This window comes from Cinclus cinclus, chromosome 5 (genome assembly GCF_963662255.1).
Source record: "Cinclus cinclus chromosome 5, bCinCin1.1, whole genome shotgun sequence".
NCBI classification, from domain to species: Eukaryota; Metazoa; Chordata; class Aves; order Passeriformes; family Cinclidae; genus Cinclus; species Cinclus cinclus.
Window position 1 is genome coordinate 61,786,151 of NC_085050.1, and position 19,508 is coordinate 61,805,658.

Here is a 19,508-nt window from a genome sequence, read left to right on the forward strand (position 1 = left end):
TGTAAAGGATCTAAGAACCTAATGTTTAGGCTATTACCTGGGATTGTTCAGCACCCAGAAATAATTTTTTTGTAAATCCTAAAATACCTGGAGTTATGCGATATGTTCCATAAAAACAAACAAACAAACAAACAAACAAACAGAGAAAAACCCCACAAAGCTGAATTGAGTCAATATTTTTCTTTCACATAAAGTTCATTTATGCAATTATGCTTCCAGTCTGTAAATTACAGGGAAGAACCATGCAAAATTTCACACACAAGAGAAAAAAAGGCAGGGATTTCAAAAGGTCTGCACTAAATTCCTCGTCAGGATCATCTGCTGTAATCAAGTGATGTTTTTTGATGTTCCAGGTGTGTGCTGAACAGGACTAGAGCTCAGCATTTATGCCTCCCTAGCTGGCCTGCTCTGGCATCTCTGCTGGCACAGCTACCATGGCTGAGGAGAAACACTACAGGAATTGTGATTTCCAAGTCTTCTCAGAGAAACAAAGTAATAGTCATGGCTAAACAAAAAAATTTATTAAGTAGAAAATGATACATTCTAGTGCAAAACTGAACATAACATGCTAAGAAGGGAAATGATGCTCAAACCCATAAGGATTTTCTCCTGGATAAGTGGATTGTTTCCTTGTTTTACAAACAGACCTGTAACTTCCTAAGTTGCCATGCATTTTATAAAATACACAGTAGGTAATACTTAAATTTTCCTAAGTTAATGGGAGTAGAACCTTATTTACACAGCTTTATAAAAATATCTTCAATGTCCAGGTATAACATTTAAGGGAAAAAAAAACCATAAAGACATAATACACATATTTCTGCCCGATATTTTAAAGGTAGGTTGTTTGTTTGTTTGTTTTTTGTTCTGGAACTTGATGTTGAGACTTAAATACACCCAATAAACCTGGCAATTTGATGGATTTAGAAAAAATGAGCCACTAAATTAGAGAATTTACTTCCTTTGTAAAGAAAGGATCAATACACGTAATTGCTTCAGGAAGTGTATTTCATAGCAAATGAGTGGTGTAAAATTGGTCTTCCACACAGCAAGCGCAAACTGCAAGTCACTTGAGAAGTAGGAAAACAAAATTTTTTAAACAGAACAGACTGCCCCAGTGGCTTTGTCTACCGTGGGTGGAGGATGCAGGCACGGCAGAAGCTGTGCGGATCAGATCTGAGCCGCAGTCCTGCCGTGGCTCAGTGGCTCAGTGGTCTCCCAGATAGCCCCTCTGGGCCAGCTATGGCATGAGCAGCTTTCCAAAGGGCTGAGGGCAACCAGGAGGTCAGCAGATTGCAGGCAAGGTCAAGACAAGTAGCCAGGGCAAAGACAGGAAAGATCAAGCAGGAATTAAGCTATTATCACCTCCATCCTTGTGTGAAAGCTGCTTGGCTTTCAATTGTACATCTTTTTTGTTTACAGTCCCCCTAATTCACTAGGGTAAAAATGTGCTTCTGTACCAAATGCTCCACAAGTTGGTGATAAAAAAGAGATTCCAAACTTTCACCGCATAAGTGAAAGAATGAGACTGTAGCAAGGATAAACGCTGTAAAAAATAAAGTGTGCAAAAAATAAAGTAACGCTGAGGTTGCTATAGCTTTTATCATCACAAAAAACAGCAAAGAAAAAATAGAGACACTGGACTATTAATTGGATAGCAGCACCACAAATATGAAACCATACCCTGGGCTCTGAACACTTAAAATACAAGCTCATTACATATGTTACCAATGCTTTTATTTCTTCTTTAAATATGTATCTGTACAGCTATTCATTAGTTTCTTTCAAGATCAGAAAGCATTTGGCTTTCTAGAACACATTGTTTTCATTAGGTTACACAGAAACAATATGCTGGAAACTTCAAAATTATCAGTAATTTCTACTAGTTTGACTATTAGAAACTTTTCATAAAGCTTTTATTACCCCAGAAATGAGTTTTCAGAAAATTTTTCACTGTCACCATTATGATCTATGTCCACAAAAGGAGATTCCTTGCTGTGTGATTTTCTTTTCTTGGCCATGTGCTAGCATTTACCCACGGAAAAAGGGAGTGCAAACAGATGCATGTGGCCCTTGGAAACGAGTTCTATTTACAGCCCATTTTCAATGACTTTATACAGGTGAAAATGATAACTTTAGTTAAAGGAAAGCAGTTTTTCCTGAAACCAGCAAAAACAGCTGATTACAAAATAATAATTTTGATCAAGTAAATAAATATTCTTCATGCATTTGGCAACTGCAGTCCTTAACAGTGCTTCTCAACTCTATTTGTAGGGTCCTTTTTTTTCTTAAAATCTTCAAATCACATGCACAGACTGACACTAAGGCAGCAGATGCTGACTCAGGTGTGCAGCTCCAAAAATGACAGAACTTCCTGGACACACAGGAATGTTAAAAAAATCAATGAATGCACTTTTTGCATGTTTTCAACGGCAGGAAGGAGTTACTAAATGTTTTCACACAAACATGACACGAAGATGCAGGATCACACACGAGAGGCCAGAATGAAGGAGCCTTTAATATCTCACCTGGAAGAGTGGCAAGGACTGGACTAACACAGGGCAAATACAGCCTTTGCATGGATATTCTGTCAGCTTTTTACAGCTAAATGGTTCTGAGCTCATCCATGCTTCTGATCTGTAAAATCATTCAGCATGGGTTCCACATTGCACTTTTGTCTGCACGGGTTTTCCTTTGGCTGTTCTAAAAGTGCTCCCTGACACCTCCAGTGGATGGTCCCAGTGCCCACCTTGCAAAACCCAGTATATGTTTAGTTCCTTGTTTGCCCTTCTGTGCACCCTTCTAGGTACTACACACCTACATGATCATCACATTCCTTCTCAGGGGTCTCTTTTTGCAAGCTAAAGGATTCTAATCACTTGAGATTTGTCCCCTCTGCAGGTTTGCCCTTCCAAATAAAAATTTTGGTTGCTTCCATACTTTTTCTAACTCTGCTGAGAGAGTCCCTTCTGAAATTTTCAGGCCTCAGCATGCATACAGAAATGGTAAAAATACACCACATTTCTTTTGTTTAAATTTCACAGACAAAGCCAAAACATCTCTGTGATTTGTTGAAACTCTTGTTTTAGGACTTGTGTTTGGAAATTACTTTCTGAAATTTCTCTGCAGGAATTCACCATTTCTACAAGGCAGAGACAAGACATCCTTATGGGAAGCAATACTTCAGTTGTTCTGCCATGCTTTTCACTACAACTGATGAAGGAGCTCACAGACAATAGCAACATAAATCTAACATACAACATTTACTTAAAAAAACCCCAAAAACCTGCCATATCAGGGTTCTTAGTAAAATATGTATAAAATCCTACATACAACTAAAGTACAATTTTTCTCAAACAAAAATTGCCCTACAGCACATGAAAACAATGGTTCCTAAGGAACAGACACTAAAAATATTTTTTTACAAAAATGCAATATCAACAGGATGTCAGTTTAACAGTAGTAATTTCTTTTTATATAGGCCAACATTAAAAAAACCCCAGATTCTTTGTTTCATTAATGCAATTAAGTGTTATTTTTTCTTTTGTTTAGAAAATAACTGATGCATTTTAAAGCACAGTTATATGATCTCCAGAGGTGTCTAGAAACAATGACAGATCCCTAATCCTATTAAAACATTTATAAGATACCAAATTTTCAAACGAAATTACTTCACAATTATATTAAGCAATATTAAGCCTATATATAACCTATATATAACCTGTCAAACAGAATAATAAAAATGCATATTAGAAATCTAGACTTTTATTCGTATTGCCACACCTTATTTCTTCTGTTAGAGACTTAAATGGCATTCAAGAAATATATACTAATCTATTAAATTAACTCAAATTTCATTTTTTCATCAAACTTCAATGAAATTATTTTCAAGACTGTTGGGAAGTATAATTTCTAACTACCCATGAGTTTCCCTCCATCTGCTGTATGTGTATTATTTCTCAAGAAGAAATTGTCAATTAAGAAATTGTTTTAAGACACTGCCCAAAACTCTGCCAACTTTTAAGAAAAATACTTTGGCAGGCTTCCATTAGAATTCTAAAGGTAATTAATGAAGAAATTAATTCTGTCAATGTTTAACAATGTTTAAGTGGTTCTTTCACTCCAAAGTTCTAAGTGATTATATTTCAAACATTTTCTAGCTTATGAAAAATATTAAACTTCTCAGTAATTCACAATTAAGCAAAGAGAATTATAAGAAGTCCAGATATTTATTTAGTAGATTAATGAAACATATGTTAGCCACAATTAAGAGCTGATTCATTATTGATAAATAAATAGATTTTATGGAGTCAATATCTCATTGGATGAAAACCCACATCTTTAAAGCACCTTAAATCCTGTTACTCTCTCTATTTACATATGTACGTATACATCTTACAAATTATTTTAATTTTTACTTAGAATCTAAGTAAAAGTATTCAATTGTTATGGATTGACCATATTTATATACCAGGTAATTCAGCTTAATTTGACAGAAAAAGAGGAAAAAGTTGCATGCATAGCTGCGTTCTTTCTCCTTTGGACTTCATCCATAATTGATTCTAAATTTTTTTTATTTAAACACCTACACAAGGAGTTCAGAAGAGACGTTGCAACTATTTGCTTCATTTTCAATAAAAACATGGCTGGCTATAAAAGAAGCAGACCACAGATGGACCTTTCTGATCCACACATCCAGAAGTCTGTATTTTTAACTACTGAAATTCCTACAGATTATCATGCACAGATCTGACTGATTTTAGAATATATTTCCTTTCTTTGTTTAAAACTCAGAGAAATACTTTCCTGTTATGGATCTCACAATAATTTTACACAAAACCAAGTCTTTCATGAAAACCAAATATCTGCATCCTAAATATGTTACACATTTTAGTACACCAAATACGGAGTTTCTGATTAAAAATCTGAATTTCTAGGTTCTTGCTACTGAATTTTGCTGGTCATTGCTCTTTTTGTGACTACTATGGCATGAAATTTCTCCTATACAAAGGTCATGTTGCCAGTTTGACAGCAACTTTATTCTAGTAACTTTTGAGACTTTAAACATGAAGCTTGTTTTAAAGAAAAACTGCCTAAAATTATGTGATGCTAATGAGTTTTACAATAAAGCGAACTTGCCGAAACAGCATTTCTGTGCCTTAAATTCAGCTGTTTTATACTATGGGGATCATAATTTGCCAAACACACCTATGTGAAATACAAATTCGGATATTCAGTACCATGCCCCCAGCCTTACAATAGCTGCCACAACTGTGTGTCATATCCCCGGATTTCACAAATTAGCATCCATTTTATGGGAGAACAGTCTAGAACAATGTCATTGGAGTTTAATAATGTTTTCTTTAATATTATGGTCTCCTAGCATCTCTTTTTGAACAAAATTAATCAAATTCACCAAAAGCAACCCAAAGCATATGAAAAAAAAAAAACAAAAAAACAAAGCAGCAGAGGAAAAGGCATGAAGAACAGTACATAGCTCTATACTAATGACTGTAGCTTGGTTAAAAATTGTGAAAAAGATCAATCACATTAAACCAATCTAATTTTCTTTTCAAAATGAAGCTGCAGAAGTGTATGTTGAAAGAAAAAGACGTAAGGTGTTGTTTTACTTTTGAGAAAGACCTCTGAGACTGCCCCAGTCTCCCATGACATTCCTACAAGCAAACTAGAGAATGGAAATGAGATTGGATTACAGGAATGTGGGAGTAGCCAAGCTGGAAATCCATATTCCAAGAGCAGTTATCAATAGTTCAGTGTCAGACTGGGAGGACATGGTAATGGAGTCTGCCCTGCTCTCAATACCAGTCAATAATCTCATTAATGGCCTGGCATAGAAGGAGCAGAAGTAAAATTCCAGCTGACACTGAGAAGGCTACACAGCTGTTTGGAGGACAGCAAGAAGATTTCAGATGATCTTGAAACCTGTACATATGGCACTACAGGGAAAAAAAAAACAAAAACAAACCATGAAAACAATCAGTAAGCTACAGTGGAAAAAGGGAAAATACATGCAAAGTGCAACATGGGTTACAATTATGCTGTTGTAAATATAATGAAAAATACATTTATTGCAACAGGTTAGCTGTCAAACCAGAAGGAACAAGTACCTCTGAACAAGTGCAGACAAATACTGCCAGGCTATCCAGGTCTGCTTTTTCTGTGGTATTAACAAAACTAATCACGATTGTTTGCACCAATAACATCAATTAAGTAGTAATTGAGTTAATGGTCATGCCTATAAAGTACTTTAAAAATATCAAGTGGTACTCTCATAGAATTGAAATACATTCAGTATTCTTTAGTGAAATATTTAACTTAGAAACACATGGTTAATCATTTAAATGCACCAGTCCTGAGCTAATTAGTAAATAATGCCAGAGTGGTAGTGAGACACTAGCAAACCTCCAAAGGATATTTAATTTGCATTGCTCAAATAAATGGATAGGGAGAGCTAGGAAATTGAATTTTATGCAACATATCGCCTCTTGAAATCAAAATCTGTGAAGTTCAAGCAAAGGTTATTCTACAGAGGAGCACTGGTTTTGTGCTTTGATCATCGATCCAAGGTTTTCCCAGGATATTGACACAGATTGGTTGTGACCACACATATGCTTTAGCTTTCTCTGCTGAAGTGATATCAGCCAGCAAGAGTTCTTTCCAAAGCCAGCTCCTGTTAGTCCACCCTGTAACGAAGAGTCCTTCCAACCAAGATTAACAATAATCTTAGGACAGCAGCATCAATACCTGCATTCATTCTTTCCACACGAGAAGCAAGAAGTCATTTCTTGTAACCAGATCAATGGTTCTAAGTGTCACATTTTTTCAGCTGGAAGAGGAACTAACCCTTCTTTTTCCTTTGTGCCCCCTACTTGCTAATAGCTACAGGAGCACAATTACGTGTTCCACTTTGTTCAGGCTCTTCCATGCATGAAGAGTGTCAACTAAACACATTCAAGCAATAGGAGGCTAAAATGTTGCACTTCTGCATGTAGAATTTGTATTCTGCATTTAGCCATGTATTTCACAAACACATGCAAGGTAGAGCACCAAGTATCAGGAAACTTGGTTTCCACAGCTGTAATGAAATATGGGGAATACAGGTATTTCCAGTGAAGATGGAAACATTCAAACATTTTCCTTTCTAATTCTTTAACTATGTCCTATGGATATCTTGATCTCATCCCCCTTCCTGGCTGCTCATCCAATCTCACTAATAGTCTCCTGTAGTCAACCTTTACACTCACTCAGATGTTTCACAGCAGCATCATGTAATTCACAGCAATTCACAGTCCCAGGAAGCCGTAAGCAACTCCAAGAATTCACCTTTTGCAGTAGGGATGCCTCTAAAGGCAGTACCAGCTTGCACATATATAATTTCCAAAAGTTACCTAAGCATTTCTGAAAACACCCCCTACACTGATTGCCAGGGAAACATTAATTGCTTTTATTTTTCTGTTAGGAAGTTAACTGATTCTAGCAAAAATCTCCCTGATATTTAAGACCATTAATTCCTATCCTATTCAGCATGGGCAGCAGAATGTTTTTCCTATTTTTCTAACAGCAGTCTCTGTACAATAGAAGGACACAAGTTCCTCCTCAATCTGCTCTGCTTTAGAAGAAAAATAAGCATAGCTACCCAATCTTTCCTTGCATTTTATCTCCCAAGACCCTGCATTTTTATGATTGTTCCAGTGTGGATTCTCTCCAACTAGCCTACAACTATGGGTGCAATATTCTAGCTCAGACCAAATCAAAGCTGGGCAAAAGTGAAGATTTTTGTCACACATTTTGAAAGTTCCATTATTTCCTGCTGATGTGTCTTTCATGAAATGTAACTCACTATTGTGAGCAATACCACGTACCATAATACTGTTAATTTACTTGTACTGGTGATGTACTAGAACCCTAAATCTTTTTTTTTTTTATCCCCAGTGGTTTATTCCTTGTGTTATAACTGTATGACAACCTGCACACAAATTATAATTATCGCTTTTCCCTAATAAACTTCACCTGACATTTTTCTAAAATAATTTTTCCCTTTTGCAAGAAGCGCTACCAATTTCACTACACTTCCAGTACCTCCCATTCTAATATCAATGGAAATCGAAGCCTAACCTGTTATTATCAAGAAGAATTTCCCTCAGTACATCTTTCAGTTTTAATAATGAACTGCTGGTAGCTATTCTCCAAATATAGTGGATCCTTTTAGACAGAGTAATCCCAGCTCACTCATAAGACTATGTAAAAAACTAAGATCATCATCTGCTTCTTCTCTGCTCATAAGGTCTGTTACCTTTTCTCATCAGAAACTGTGATTGCTTTGACATAATCTCTTCTTGATAAACATGTGTTTAATTTGCTTGTCTCCAAGCTATCTTCCTGGCACTTAAACACAGTCTGTTTATTTCCCTAAGTATTTTTCTGTGGATTGTAGTTAAACTCACCTCATAATTTCTTGGCTCCATTTATATTCCATATTAAATACTTGATTTGTCCTCTACTGATATCTTTCTCCTTCTCCATTTCTCAAAAAAAACCCCAAAAATGCACTCTGAAATTCCATCTGCCATTCTTGCAGGTTACAAGGAAATTAAGCCCATAATGACCAATTAATTTGAAAAAATCTAGTGTGTTTGTAATTTCTAAAATCTTTATTCCCAATTTCTTATAGACATTATATCTTTTTATACATTGTAGAAAAATTAATTAATTATTAATTAATATAATTAATAATTAAATAATAATTGGTATTAATTCCACTAGTCACTGATTGCCTTTGATTCTCTTGGTGGGTACTCACAGATGCAAGAAAGACACCCCTTTTTCAACACTGTGAGTTGACAATTTTTGCATTCCATTTTTGCATTCCTAAATTGTCTGCTCACCATGACTAGAGTGAGTGAATGATTTTGTGTGATATAAGACTCTTGCTGGTTGCATGACATCCTTGAGCTAGACCCTGATTTTCTCCATATTATGCTTTTCCATCCTTCCTTCCTTCCATTAAAAAAACCCAACTCTGATATTAATCTACTCACTTGGATCTGACCTTTCCCTCCACTGCCAGCATCCTTGTCTCCTTTGTTTTCTTCCCCAGTTCAAAATATTTCAGTCTCAGGGCTAAAAATGTTTGCTATAGTTCTACGGAAGAATTCACTGAAATATTCTGACCAAAGTAAAACCACGTGTCATGTCCTTTGCATCTTTTCCCAAATGATGGGATAGCTCCCAGTCTTCTTCCTTCCATCCAGCACTCCCAGCTACAGTAAAGGCAGAGGCAGTATAAAATACATTAACACCTTTCAGGAAATGTTTTACCTTGATGTCAGAAGTGTCACGCTGACTGTTGCGCCACGCTCTTGAAACAGAGGAAAAAGTCCTATCTGCATGATCAAACTTTCCACCTTGTAGATTCAGGAAAAGTGTTGTGAAGGGTTCCTAAATACATATAAAAAGGTTAATAATAATTTAAAAAAAGTGTTTCTTCAGAAATTTCAGGGTACAACAGGGAATTCATAATTCTTTTGGGGTCTGGTTGTGAATGACGCTATTTTTCTGGCAGACACATGATTAATAGCAAAGGGTTAATTCTATTATTTAAGAATGAGAAATACAAACTGATGCTTCTTTGTTCAATACAATGCTTTTTAAACTTACTCCATGCATCCATACTTAGATAAAGAAAAGCAAATAAAACCAAAAGAAAATACTCAAAGGTTGAAGTAGAAACTACGTTTGTGTCAGTTGTGACACAAATTGCTCTCAACAACACGAAAAAGCTCAGATGCCTTTGATATTTATTAAACTAGCATAAACTAGCACTACTAAAACAAAAATAATGTGTTTTACTTTGTTCAAGGTCATCTGTTAATCTAAAAGGTAGTATTCAATACTGAGAGCTTTATAATTGTTATTGTTTCATACATAATTTTTGATTTAGAAAAATGTTTGGAAGATTTAAAAGCCTCCTCTTAGTTAAAAAACACTTAAGCACATATTAGTGGATAATTGCTTGAAATTAGCTAAGCACTACAAATTACTTCAAGGATTTATGTATGCTTGTACATTTTAACAAGCTTTAATTAATGATGTGCTGCTAATGCCTTCCCAAAGAAATTACTTCCCAGGAGATAAATCGCCTTTCAATTTTATTGAAAAATACACTGTTCAACCAATACATTATCAATATGTAGCAGCTCAAAGTTACTTCCATATAAAATGTAGCAGATTTTTAAAAATTAATTATTTACATTACAGAACTACATGATCATCAGAAACCAACTCGCATTCATTAGGAGGGCAAAATGAAATACATTAATTAAGAACCACAAGTGCTTGGTACTTGGTCAAGTCAGAAAATATTCAAGGAAGGGAAGTTAACCATGTTTAAAGAAGTACGTACAATAAAAACCGATTTTTTAGAAGAAAAGGTTTTACTGATTTGAAAAGTCTGTACCAGAAAAATTGAAACTTTCTGCTTGTACTTTGGAGCACATTTCTCCTATGCTACTGATTGCAATTACTAGAAAATTTCAGCACTCTCATATACCATTCAGCTTTAGTTTAGATGTTTGTTTTTTTCATTATCATTTAAAGGAAGAGCATTTTTAAAAGATGTACTTACAATCCTTAACAACCACGTGAGTGCAAAACTTGCTGTTGAATAATGAGTGCCATAGTGAAATTTTGGGACCTGATCGTCTTCCCACGATTCGTATCGCTCGGCAAAGAATGCTGCTCTCTTTGGGTTCAAAGCTCCAACAGGCTGCAAGATGGGTAAAAATAAACTCATGAAGCAAATAAGATTGATGTGAATACTGTAACACCATACTCCCCTTGCTCTTTTTGGTAACCAGAATTATTGCCATACAGGGGGAAGAGTGGGTTTGATGATTTTAAAAAGCAGATGTCGGATCACCTGAGGAGATTTGTGTACTTGGAACCAGGATTCCATGCACACATACATGGCTGGTTGGAAAAATCTCCTCTGCATTAATACAGGCTCCATTTACTGCTGATTCAAGTCACTGACTCCATCCAATTCACAGTGGAATGTCTGGGACAAAGTGTTGTTTAACTTGGGTGCCTGTGGGTATGTGTGCATGTTGGATACACTATTAAGCAAATAGTAAGCAACACTGAGAAACATTTTTTTGGATGGATTTTTTTTGAGAAAAAAGTAGTGATTGATGGGGTGGCAGAAAATATTAACAGCAGACTTGGAATTTTGACATTACTATTCTTGTTTTTATGCTTTCTATTTACTACCTCAAGACAAGTTTTCCTTAATTCATCGAATCTCAACCTTTGAAATAGACAAATGAAAGACCAGAATTTCTATATAAAACATTGATATAAAAGAAACAATGTATGTATGACTAAAAATGTCTGTCACACTTTGACCAATACTATTATTCTTTGTTCAGAGCTTACCTAGAATATAAACACCCAGGGATTTATTTAAAAGTAGGAAACATAATATTTTGCTATCTATAGCTGTGCATTTCCTCAGCAGACTTTTGTATAAATGATTTGAAAAAACATGAGTGTAGGTCACACAAATCACTGAGAAACCCAAAAGCAAACTTGGCAATTCCACATGTAAAATGCTGTAAGAGTTCTAAAATATCTTTGGATACAAATGCAAAATATGCATGCAATACAATTTTGTTACAGATTGAGCACACTGTTGGTATGTTATTAATGTAAATTATGTTCATCTGTACAGACAATGGGTGCATTCACATATAAGCAAAGAATAAACATTAAACAATATTTCCTTCTCTCTCTTCTTCAAGAATAAATATACTTAAGAATACAACACAAGGTGAGGAAAAACTAAAAGTCCTTGAACAAAAGTGTCAGTAACCTAATCTTTAATTCAAGCAGAGTTCAAGTGAAAAACTCTGTCTGCTCCTGAGAACATGATTATTCAAATAACTGCTTCTTTGCAGCTCACGTGAAATTTGGCATACAAGCTTCAAAGTATCTTCTCTTCTAGGACAGATTAGATCTTTGAATGACCTAAAATCTAATCTTAGATTTTTTTACTTAGAGCAGCTTTCAGATTGCAGTAGGATAAAGAAAAACATCTTAGGTTAATTACTATTTCTGCAGTTCACTAATTTGAAATATAACCCTTTAAAAGAAGTTGTTCCTGTATAAAAGGATTTTTATCTGATTTAGCAAATTTATTCCAGGGAAGTATGAAACTGTCTCCAAGAAGTCTCTTTGTTACAAGAACCATTTTGGAATCTCCGTCTGTACTGATTTTCCCTAAAGGCTCAGATATGCTTGAGAGAGAAAAAGAAGAAAGAAAGTCATTGGTAGACAAATTATACAAATTAAAAATAGGAACAGTGTTGTGCTGTATGGTTCTGTAACATTATATGTATTCTCTTTATCTGCCTCTATTATTACTCTCCAAATGAGTGTAGCCCAAATCAATAGTTATAGAATTACATTCCCTGAATATAAAGCTAAAGCCAATTAGAATTGATTCCATTCTCTTTTCAAAAAATAAAAAAAGGTATAATGCAGAGATCTATATAGCCAGAATCCACAGTATTGATTTTAGCTGTTATTGTTACAGTTGGTTTCTGAAACCTGCAACAGGACAACTATCAAGACATGTCACATTTATTTGCAAGCAAATAAAAAAAGTCCCCAAATGAAAAAAGCTTAGGGGAAAAAAAAAATGAGAAAAAAAGAACTGTGGAGCTGTGCACTGACAATGATACACTATCAGCTTACTCAGAGAAGTTACAGTGGGAATACACACATTGAATTATACATTACACGAATGCACTGATTTATTGTGGTAATAACATCCACCTCATTAAAAGATTCTGCTTTGCTGCAGTTGGAGGGCTACATATTGTTTACTGCTATAAATTAATGGCAGTGCACAGAAGACTGTAGAGCCCTTCTAACAATAGATCTGTAATGACAGTGCTGTATATCACAGCTTCCCCAGCAGCTTCATAATAAAATGGAGACAATGTATTGGGCTAATACATTCTACCAGGCAGGCACATATTTTTCTGACAACTGCTTCTAAGGATGAGGTGATTCTACTGTGTTACACTGCACTGGGCACAGTTAACTACAGAATAAAGAAAAAAGCAGAAATTAATTGAAATTTCTCAGTTATTTCATATCTCAAAATTAACAGGGAATCATTATTACATACTGTATTCCTTCCCCTGTGGGTAAATGCCAAGGGGAAAAGAGGAACTCTAAACTAAGCTGTGCTAGATAGCTGTGAGACCACAAATTTACACTGCTCAACATGGTTTCCCTATAGCTACAGACCTCTAAGGAAGAATGAGCTGAAAAGCTATCATACCCTGAGACCCCAGAACGTATTTTATCTGCAGCATTTCTTTTCCCAGAGGAAAATCAGATATAAGTTCACCAATAAAAAATGTTTGTTTAGATGGAGAGGGAAAAATTTAAAGTTATAGAGAGAAAAATTCCAATGAGCAAAAACAATGGATGAGATTACAGGAGTAAAAATGAAAAAAAAAAAATCACTTATGGCTGCAAAGTTTACAAATCATATTGGAAACATGAATGATGTGTATGGATTTCAAGACAGTATTCATTCACTGTGGGGCAAGAATTGGGGTAAGGTAGTTTCTGTTTCCACTTTTTCCAAGGCATGATCACCTGTTCTTTGGCCAAAGTGGTTGGTGTGACAACATGCGCTACAATTATGAAAATTAAAAGCCATCTTTAAAAAAAAAAAAAAATAACGAAACAACTAATTTGATATTATTTTTTTCAAGTAGTCTCAAATATAGGAATACCTGAAAATAAATAACATTTTTATCAAGAACTGCATATAGTAAATCTCAGTCTTTGGACCAAGCCAGCTTGCCTCCTTTGAAACATAACAAAGAAAAATGGTTTGCTGAAAAATAACTGAGAAAACACACTAACTCTTATTATCTACTGCTGTCAAATATGTCCAGACACTGTGGTGTACAGTTTTATTTGTTAGTTCTTACTCTTGCTCTGTGCCAGACATTGGAAGACTGACCCATGTCACCTCTGCTTCCAGAAGAGGCCCTGTTGCACCCAACAGAAGAAAGCAGAATGTTCACTGCTCCTCTTCAGAGGGAAGAATCTTTCCTGGTATCTATCATTCATGTTCAAGAATATATAAATTTTGGAAAATTGCTAATGATTTTAAATAAACAGATTGAAGTCTTATAAAGAAAGAATTACAATATGACTATTCATAGTCCTACATTTAAGAAGATAAGATTCCTATCTAACGTGCTTTCATATTATAAGTACTTCACAACTTCACTATGAAAAAAAGAAATAGATTTTTTTAAAAAGAAAAAAAGAGGGGAAAAAAAGAAAAAGTGTTTTTCCTTATGATTTCTTACACTGTTTTCTTGCCCACATACAACCAGGTTATTTGTATTCCTGTGAATACAATTGCCTGTATTACTGAATCATGTTTGGTAGCATCCTTGCCAAGTACAATGTTTGTTTCCCATACATCTTATTTTCAAGATGACTATCTGGTTTTCATTACTGGTATTTTTCATATTGAGCCTAAATAACCAGGGGGACCCTTAGGTCATCTCATCTAGCCTTGAGCTTGTGTGACAAGAGGTTAAATGCCTTTGCATTACATGAATTTGAGTCCAACTATTTATACTTGATTACAGCACAAGCTGTATTTGGCCAAGCTGCTTTCCAGAAATGCATCTGACTCCTGAGTACATGGACAATCTGCTACTTTTCTTGGAAGCTTTTTCTTCTGATAATTCTTACCCTCATTCTAAAAAATATATGTCTTTCAGTTTAGTTATGAATTTACTGGTGTTTTATTGAAGAGATCTTACTAAGCTTCTCTCTGACACAGCACAGAGTCTCTACTTAGCCAGTATATTCTGAATTAAAAGATACTTACAGACTATAATTAGAACATTTAATAAACATAGCAAGTGGAGCTCTTCAGGTCTTCCATTTCAAGGCATTTCTTCCACCCTTAAGATTTCTCTGCTTGCTCACTTATCAATGTCCTCTAACATTCAGGAAGCTAAAATGTGTTCAGTGTTTCAGTGTTTTCTCCATAAACAACTGCTGAAAACTCTGGGGCACTCAAACCTTGCATAGTTACCCTATGTATCACCAATACAAAACTGACTGAACTAGCCAATATTTGTATTATTGTCAGTAGAACGTCCTGATCACTGAGTAAAACTTATTTTTCCCAAACAGAGATACAAAGACAAGATGCAAGAGTTTAACTAAACCCAAACTTTATTCACTTAGGTCAGCTGGGAAATATCTGGGAATAAACTCATACAATGTAAATCATTACTCTCTCATCTGTCATTTCTGGGTCTGAGAATAGCCAAAAAATGCTATTTTCCCCTCTCAACCTATTCTCACTGACTGCTAGGCCTCACCATTCTTCCTCTCAGAAATTTTCTTAAAAATTAGGTCCCATCTTCTTTAGAGATTCCATCTTACCTTCAATACATACCTAACTCAAATTCATTAAAGAGCCATATCCCAAAGAAAACAACAAACACAATTATCTGCTGAACTGTTTGAGCTGCCCCCATTGATCAACCTTAGTGTCCTTGAGCTGTAAGATTTAAAAAATTGAAACAATTTATCAAGGAGAAAAACAGTCCTTACCAATTCATTCACCAAAAAAAATCACTGGTTTCACAGCAGATGCCCCGTAAAACCTACATCAAAGACTAGACTAGGAGAGGGATATATGAATTTGGGTAAATCAAAATTTATCTTAAGCCTAAAAGATAGAACTTGACAGAACGTTTTTATTCTTCCAAGCATTTCAGTGATATACAATAATTCTGAACTTACATGTTATTTTTTATTATTAATTGTGAATGATATTTTACTCACTTAAGAACACAAGCAGCTACTTGTCTTTCATGTGCTTTACATGTGAAATTAGGAATTCAATAGGTGAACACTTCTTGTATATACAATGTTGAAACTACAATAATTATGAATTTTAACGAGTGTACTCTACCTATTTTGATATAAACACATCATTACATTCTGCTTTAAAAACTTTTAAATACTCTAATTTCTATTCTTATGAAACTGACAATGCAATAAAGGGCTGGAGTATCAGCAAAAAATGGTCATGTGCATGCAGATTAGAAGTATTGTACATATGGTTTATATTTCAGATGTTTTTAAGAGCATGCATATTCCCTTGAGACAGCAGCAACAGTCAGGAAAAGCTGATCTAAAGATGGTCTAATGACTGGAATGTCTGAACATGTCAATATAAATAATACTTAATGGTTCAAAACATAGAAGATTCCCAAAGTTCACAGTTGAAAAGTACAGGTCATAAGATAGGGTTAAGGAAAAAAAAAAAAAAAAAAAAACAAAGAAAACCCTCTTACACCATATTAGTGATATTTCAGCAATATGGCAGTGACAGGATATGCCTCAGGTCACCTAAAATCTTGCAGGAATTTGAATTTCAAAGAAAACTCTCCATGCTGTCCCATTACCAGCAATAGAATCAAATGGTATTACAACCACCTGTAGCAAATGGCAAAACAATGTACTGCTGAGCTGCAAACTAAGGACATGCTAATGAAGCACAGCAAGGTTTAATAAGATGTTCAGCACAACGGAATGTGTCACACACTGTGTACCTGAGGTATTACTACCCCCTAATACTGCTGGGAAGCCCAACTGAAGACAGTTGTTGTGTGTTGTGCATTTCCAAGAGGTCAGGGAGAAAGGAAGCTGCATGTCCCTGGGAATCATGAGGGAAATCCAGCTTCTTGCAGGCAGTGAGGAGAGTATGGCCTTACTTAGAAAATAATCCTGCCACTTAAAAGCAAACATTTCCATGCACTCTCCATGACTTAACCCGTCAAGTGAAAGAAAATCCTGCACTATTATTCACTTGCTTAAAAACAAACAAACAAACAAACAAACAAGCAGACAATACTTTTATGGATTTTGAGAAATAGGATTGAGAAGCCACATGCAATTGAGTCATAACAGAAGGTGAAAACATTCTCTGTTTGCTTTCCTTTCACAGACCATGTTCTTCTGCCAACGCATCATACAAGCCACAGAAAACAGCAGCCGTTGTACCTAACACCAAATCCTCTTAAGACAATCAGAACTAAAAACATAATTGTTTGTACTAAGATCACAGGACCTCAAGACCAAAGCTGACACAAACTTGCATTTTTTGTCAGATTTCTGTCAGGGCACACAAAATACATATTATTCTGTATCATATGTAAGTACCAAGCCTGAGAAAAGGAGCAGCAGAAGGCTAGAAAAGGGTACTTGGGAATGTATAAGGAGCTTTACTTTATTACTTTTTTTTACTTTATTACTTTTTTTTTATTACTTTATTGTAACCTGTACTGTTTCATAAAACTATTCCAATCAAATTATATCAATCCTGAATACAAATAGTCAGATAAGAGCCCATCAATGTATCTTGTTTCACACATGCATTGCTTTGCTTCTAAGGTGAATTCATCCATCATCTTATTCCCTGCTTCATAAAATCTCCTGATTAGTCAGCCATCACCTTCAACACCATCAACAGATGAGCATTGTCAGAAGGTTTCATCAGCTCCCTTTTCACACTCTTTTTCAGATTAGCATCTATGCTGAACAGAAACAAACTTTTGGAATGTCAGCGACCGCTCCACTTTGGAAATGAACCTTGTGTTTCTGATTCTGAGACAGCTCCAAGTGACTGGCTTGATATGGTATCTAAATTATTTTCATTAATCTCGTAAAACTATTCACCTCAAGATTTTTAGATCATACCGTCTTTTCTTAGTAATCTTTTTGTATTGATTTCCCTCTTTTGATCTACATTTTTATTTGTTGATGTTTGAGTTTTGGAAAGATCATCTGATGCTGGCAACAAAGTAAGTCCACAGCCTGAAACTACCTTAAACTCCCCCTTGAACAAAGATTATCGTTACTTTACCATGACCTCATTTTCTGACCATTATTTTTAAGCCTGGATTGTCGTTTGACCCCAAGAGGCCTCCTGCTCCTTAGAAGTTTGACCAACTCAGTTTCAGACAGCTCCAGTTAGGTGGGGTAAATCCCATATTAATTTCCCACAACAGTGCAATTTTTAAATTAGCCACCATCATGCTTGTTCAGAAATCTGAGTTACACAGATGTGTGCTCTGGCAGTCCACAATCTGCTGAGTTTAAATGTATGAATACAAAAAGGAAGAGACACCATAAACAGAGAATAATATTCGCTTTGCATTAGGAAGACAGAAAACACACATTTAGAATGTCTATGACCAAGACGTGTGAAATTACTTTATTTTGATTTCTAGTAGATTTTATGACCAGACACGTGCCCCATGGTTTCTTGTGATCATTTAAAAGGTCATGAACCTCCCTCAGTTCATTTCCAATTGGAAGATGACATATGTCCAAGGCACCTAAAACTGAAACAACAGCAAGATGGACAATAACAGCAGATACAAACCTAGAATGTCATTTTGAACATCCATAGGTAATTCCGAGCTATGTTTTTTGTATCTTTGAGAATTTCTGCATTCCAAACAATACTCCTCCTTGAGGCAAAGCAAGATTAAGATTAATTGGCTTGTTACTAAAATTTGTCTTTCTGATCCTGTAAACTTGGCTTTTGCTCTAATACCTAAATAAATGCTAAAAAAAAAATAATTCAAGGATTGCTGGAAGATAGCTAAGTGATCCTAGAAACAGATATCTGCATGTGAAGTACAAATAGTGTGCTTCTTGTGACTTCATAAAATAAGCCCCTGGTGGGAAGAGAAGAGAGCATGGAAGAGCAAGTAAGAATAGCAATGAGATGCATTCTATCATCTACTTGTAATATTCTTTAGAGGAGGTGGTACGACACAGAGAATAGCCAACCCCAAAGGTGATGCTATAAAAGGATGATTATAATACTGTCACAGAGCAACATAAATTACCAGAATATTTTTTTTTAATCTATCTGTATTGAATAGGATTTCAGAAAGTATGTTTTGATAAATCATCTCAGAGATACATTTGGGTCAAGTACCAGCCTCAGCAGGTCTCCACAGGAGTCGTGTGGAAACAGATCACTATGGAAATAACATGGTTGCTAGAAAATACATGGAAATCACTTGTTTATTATAAAAATCAACAAATCAACATATCAACTCAATCTCCATCCTTAAAGCAAAACCAGAAATTGACACTAAAATCCAAACAATCGAGTGTCTCTAAGGACCATGTCTAAGTCGGCCTTAACAACCCAATAGGTATTTCATTTAAACAAATCTCTCTTCCTCGCAGCTGCGCCCCTGCGGTTTCCCCCGCAATCGTCTCGGGGTGTCCCTGTCCTTGGTGCTGAACCCCAGGCTCCGGGGCTGGCGGGGACGAGGCTCGCTCTGGGAGCGTCCCTGTCCGTGGTGCTGCAGACACGGGCTGGGGACAGGGGGACAGAGGGA

General features: G+C 35.6%; 1 protein-coding gene across 1 annotated transcript in view; it reads right to left on the reverse strand.

The window, feature by feature from the left end:
• The window catches only part of LRBA (LPS responsive beige-like anchor protein), a 364,271-nt gene that overhangs the window by 90,269 nt on the left and 254,494 nt on the right, over positions 1 to 19,508 (reverse strand). Inside the window, exons 44-45 of the mRNA XM_062493665.1 lie at positions 10,646 to 10,786; positions 9,340 to 9,459 (exon numbers count right to left, since the gene is read on the reverse strand). Coding sequence (XP_062349649.1) covers positions 9,340 to 9,459; positions 10,646 to 10,786 — 261 coding nt within the window. The remainder of the gene's footprint in view (positions 1 to 9,339; positions 9,460 to 10,645; positions 10,787 to 19,508) is intronic.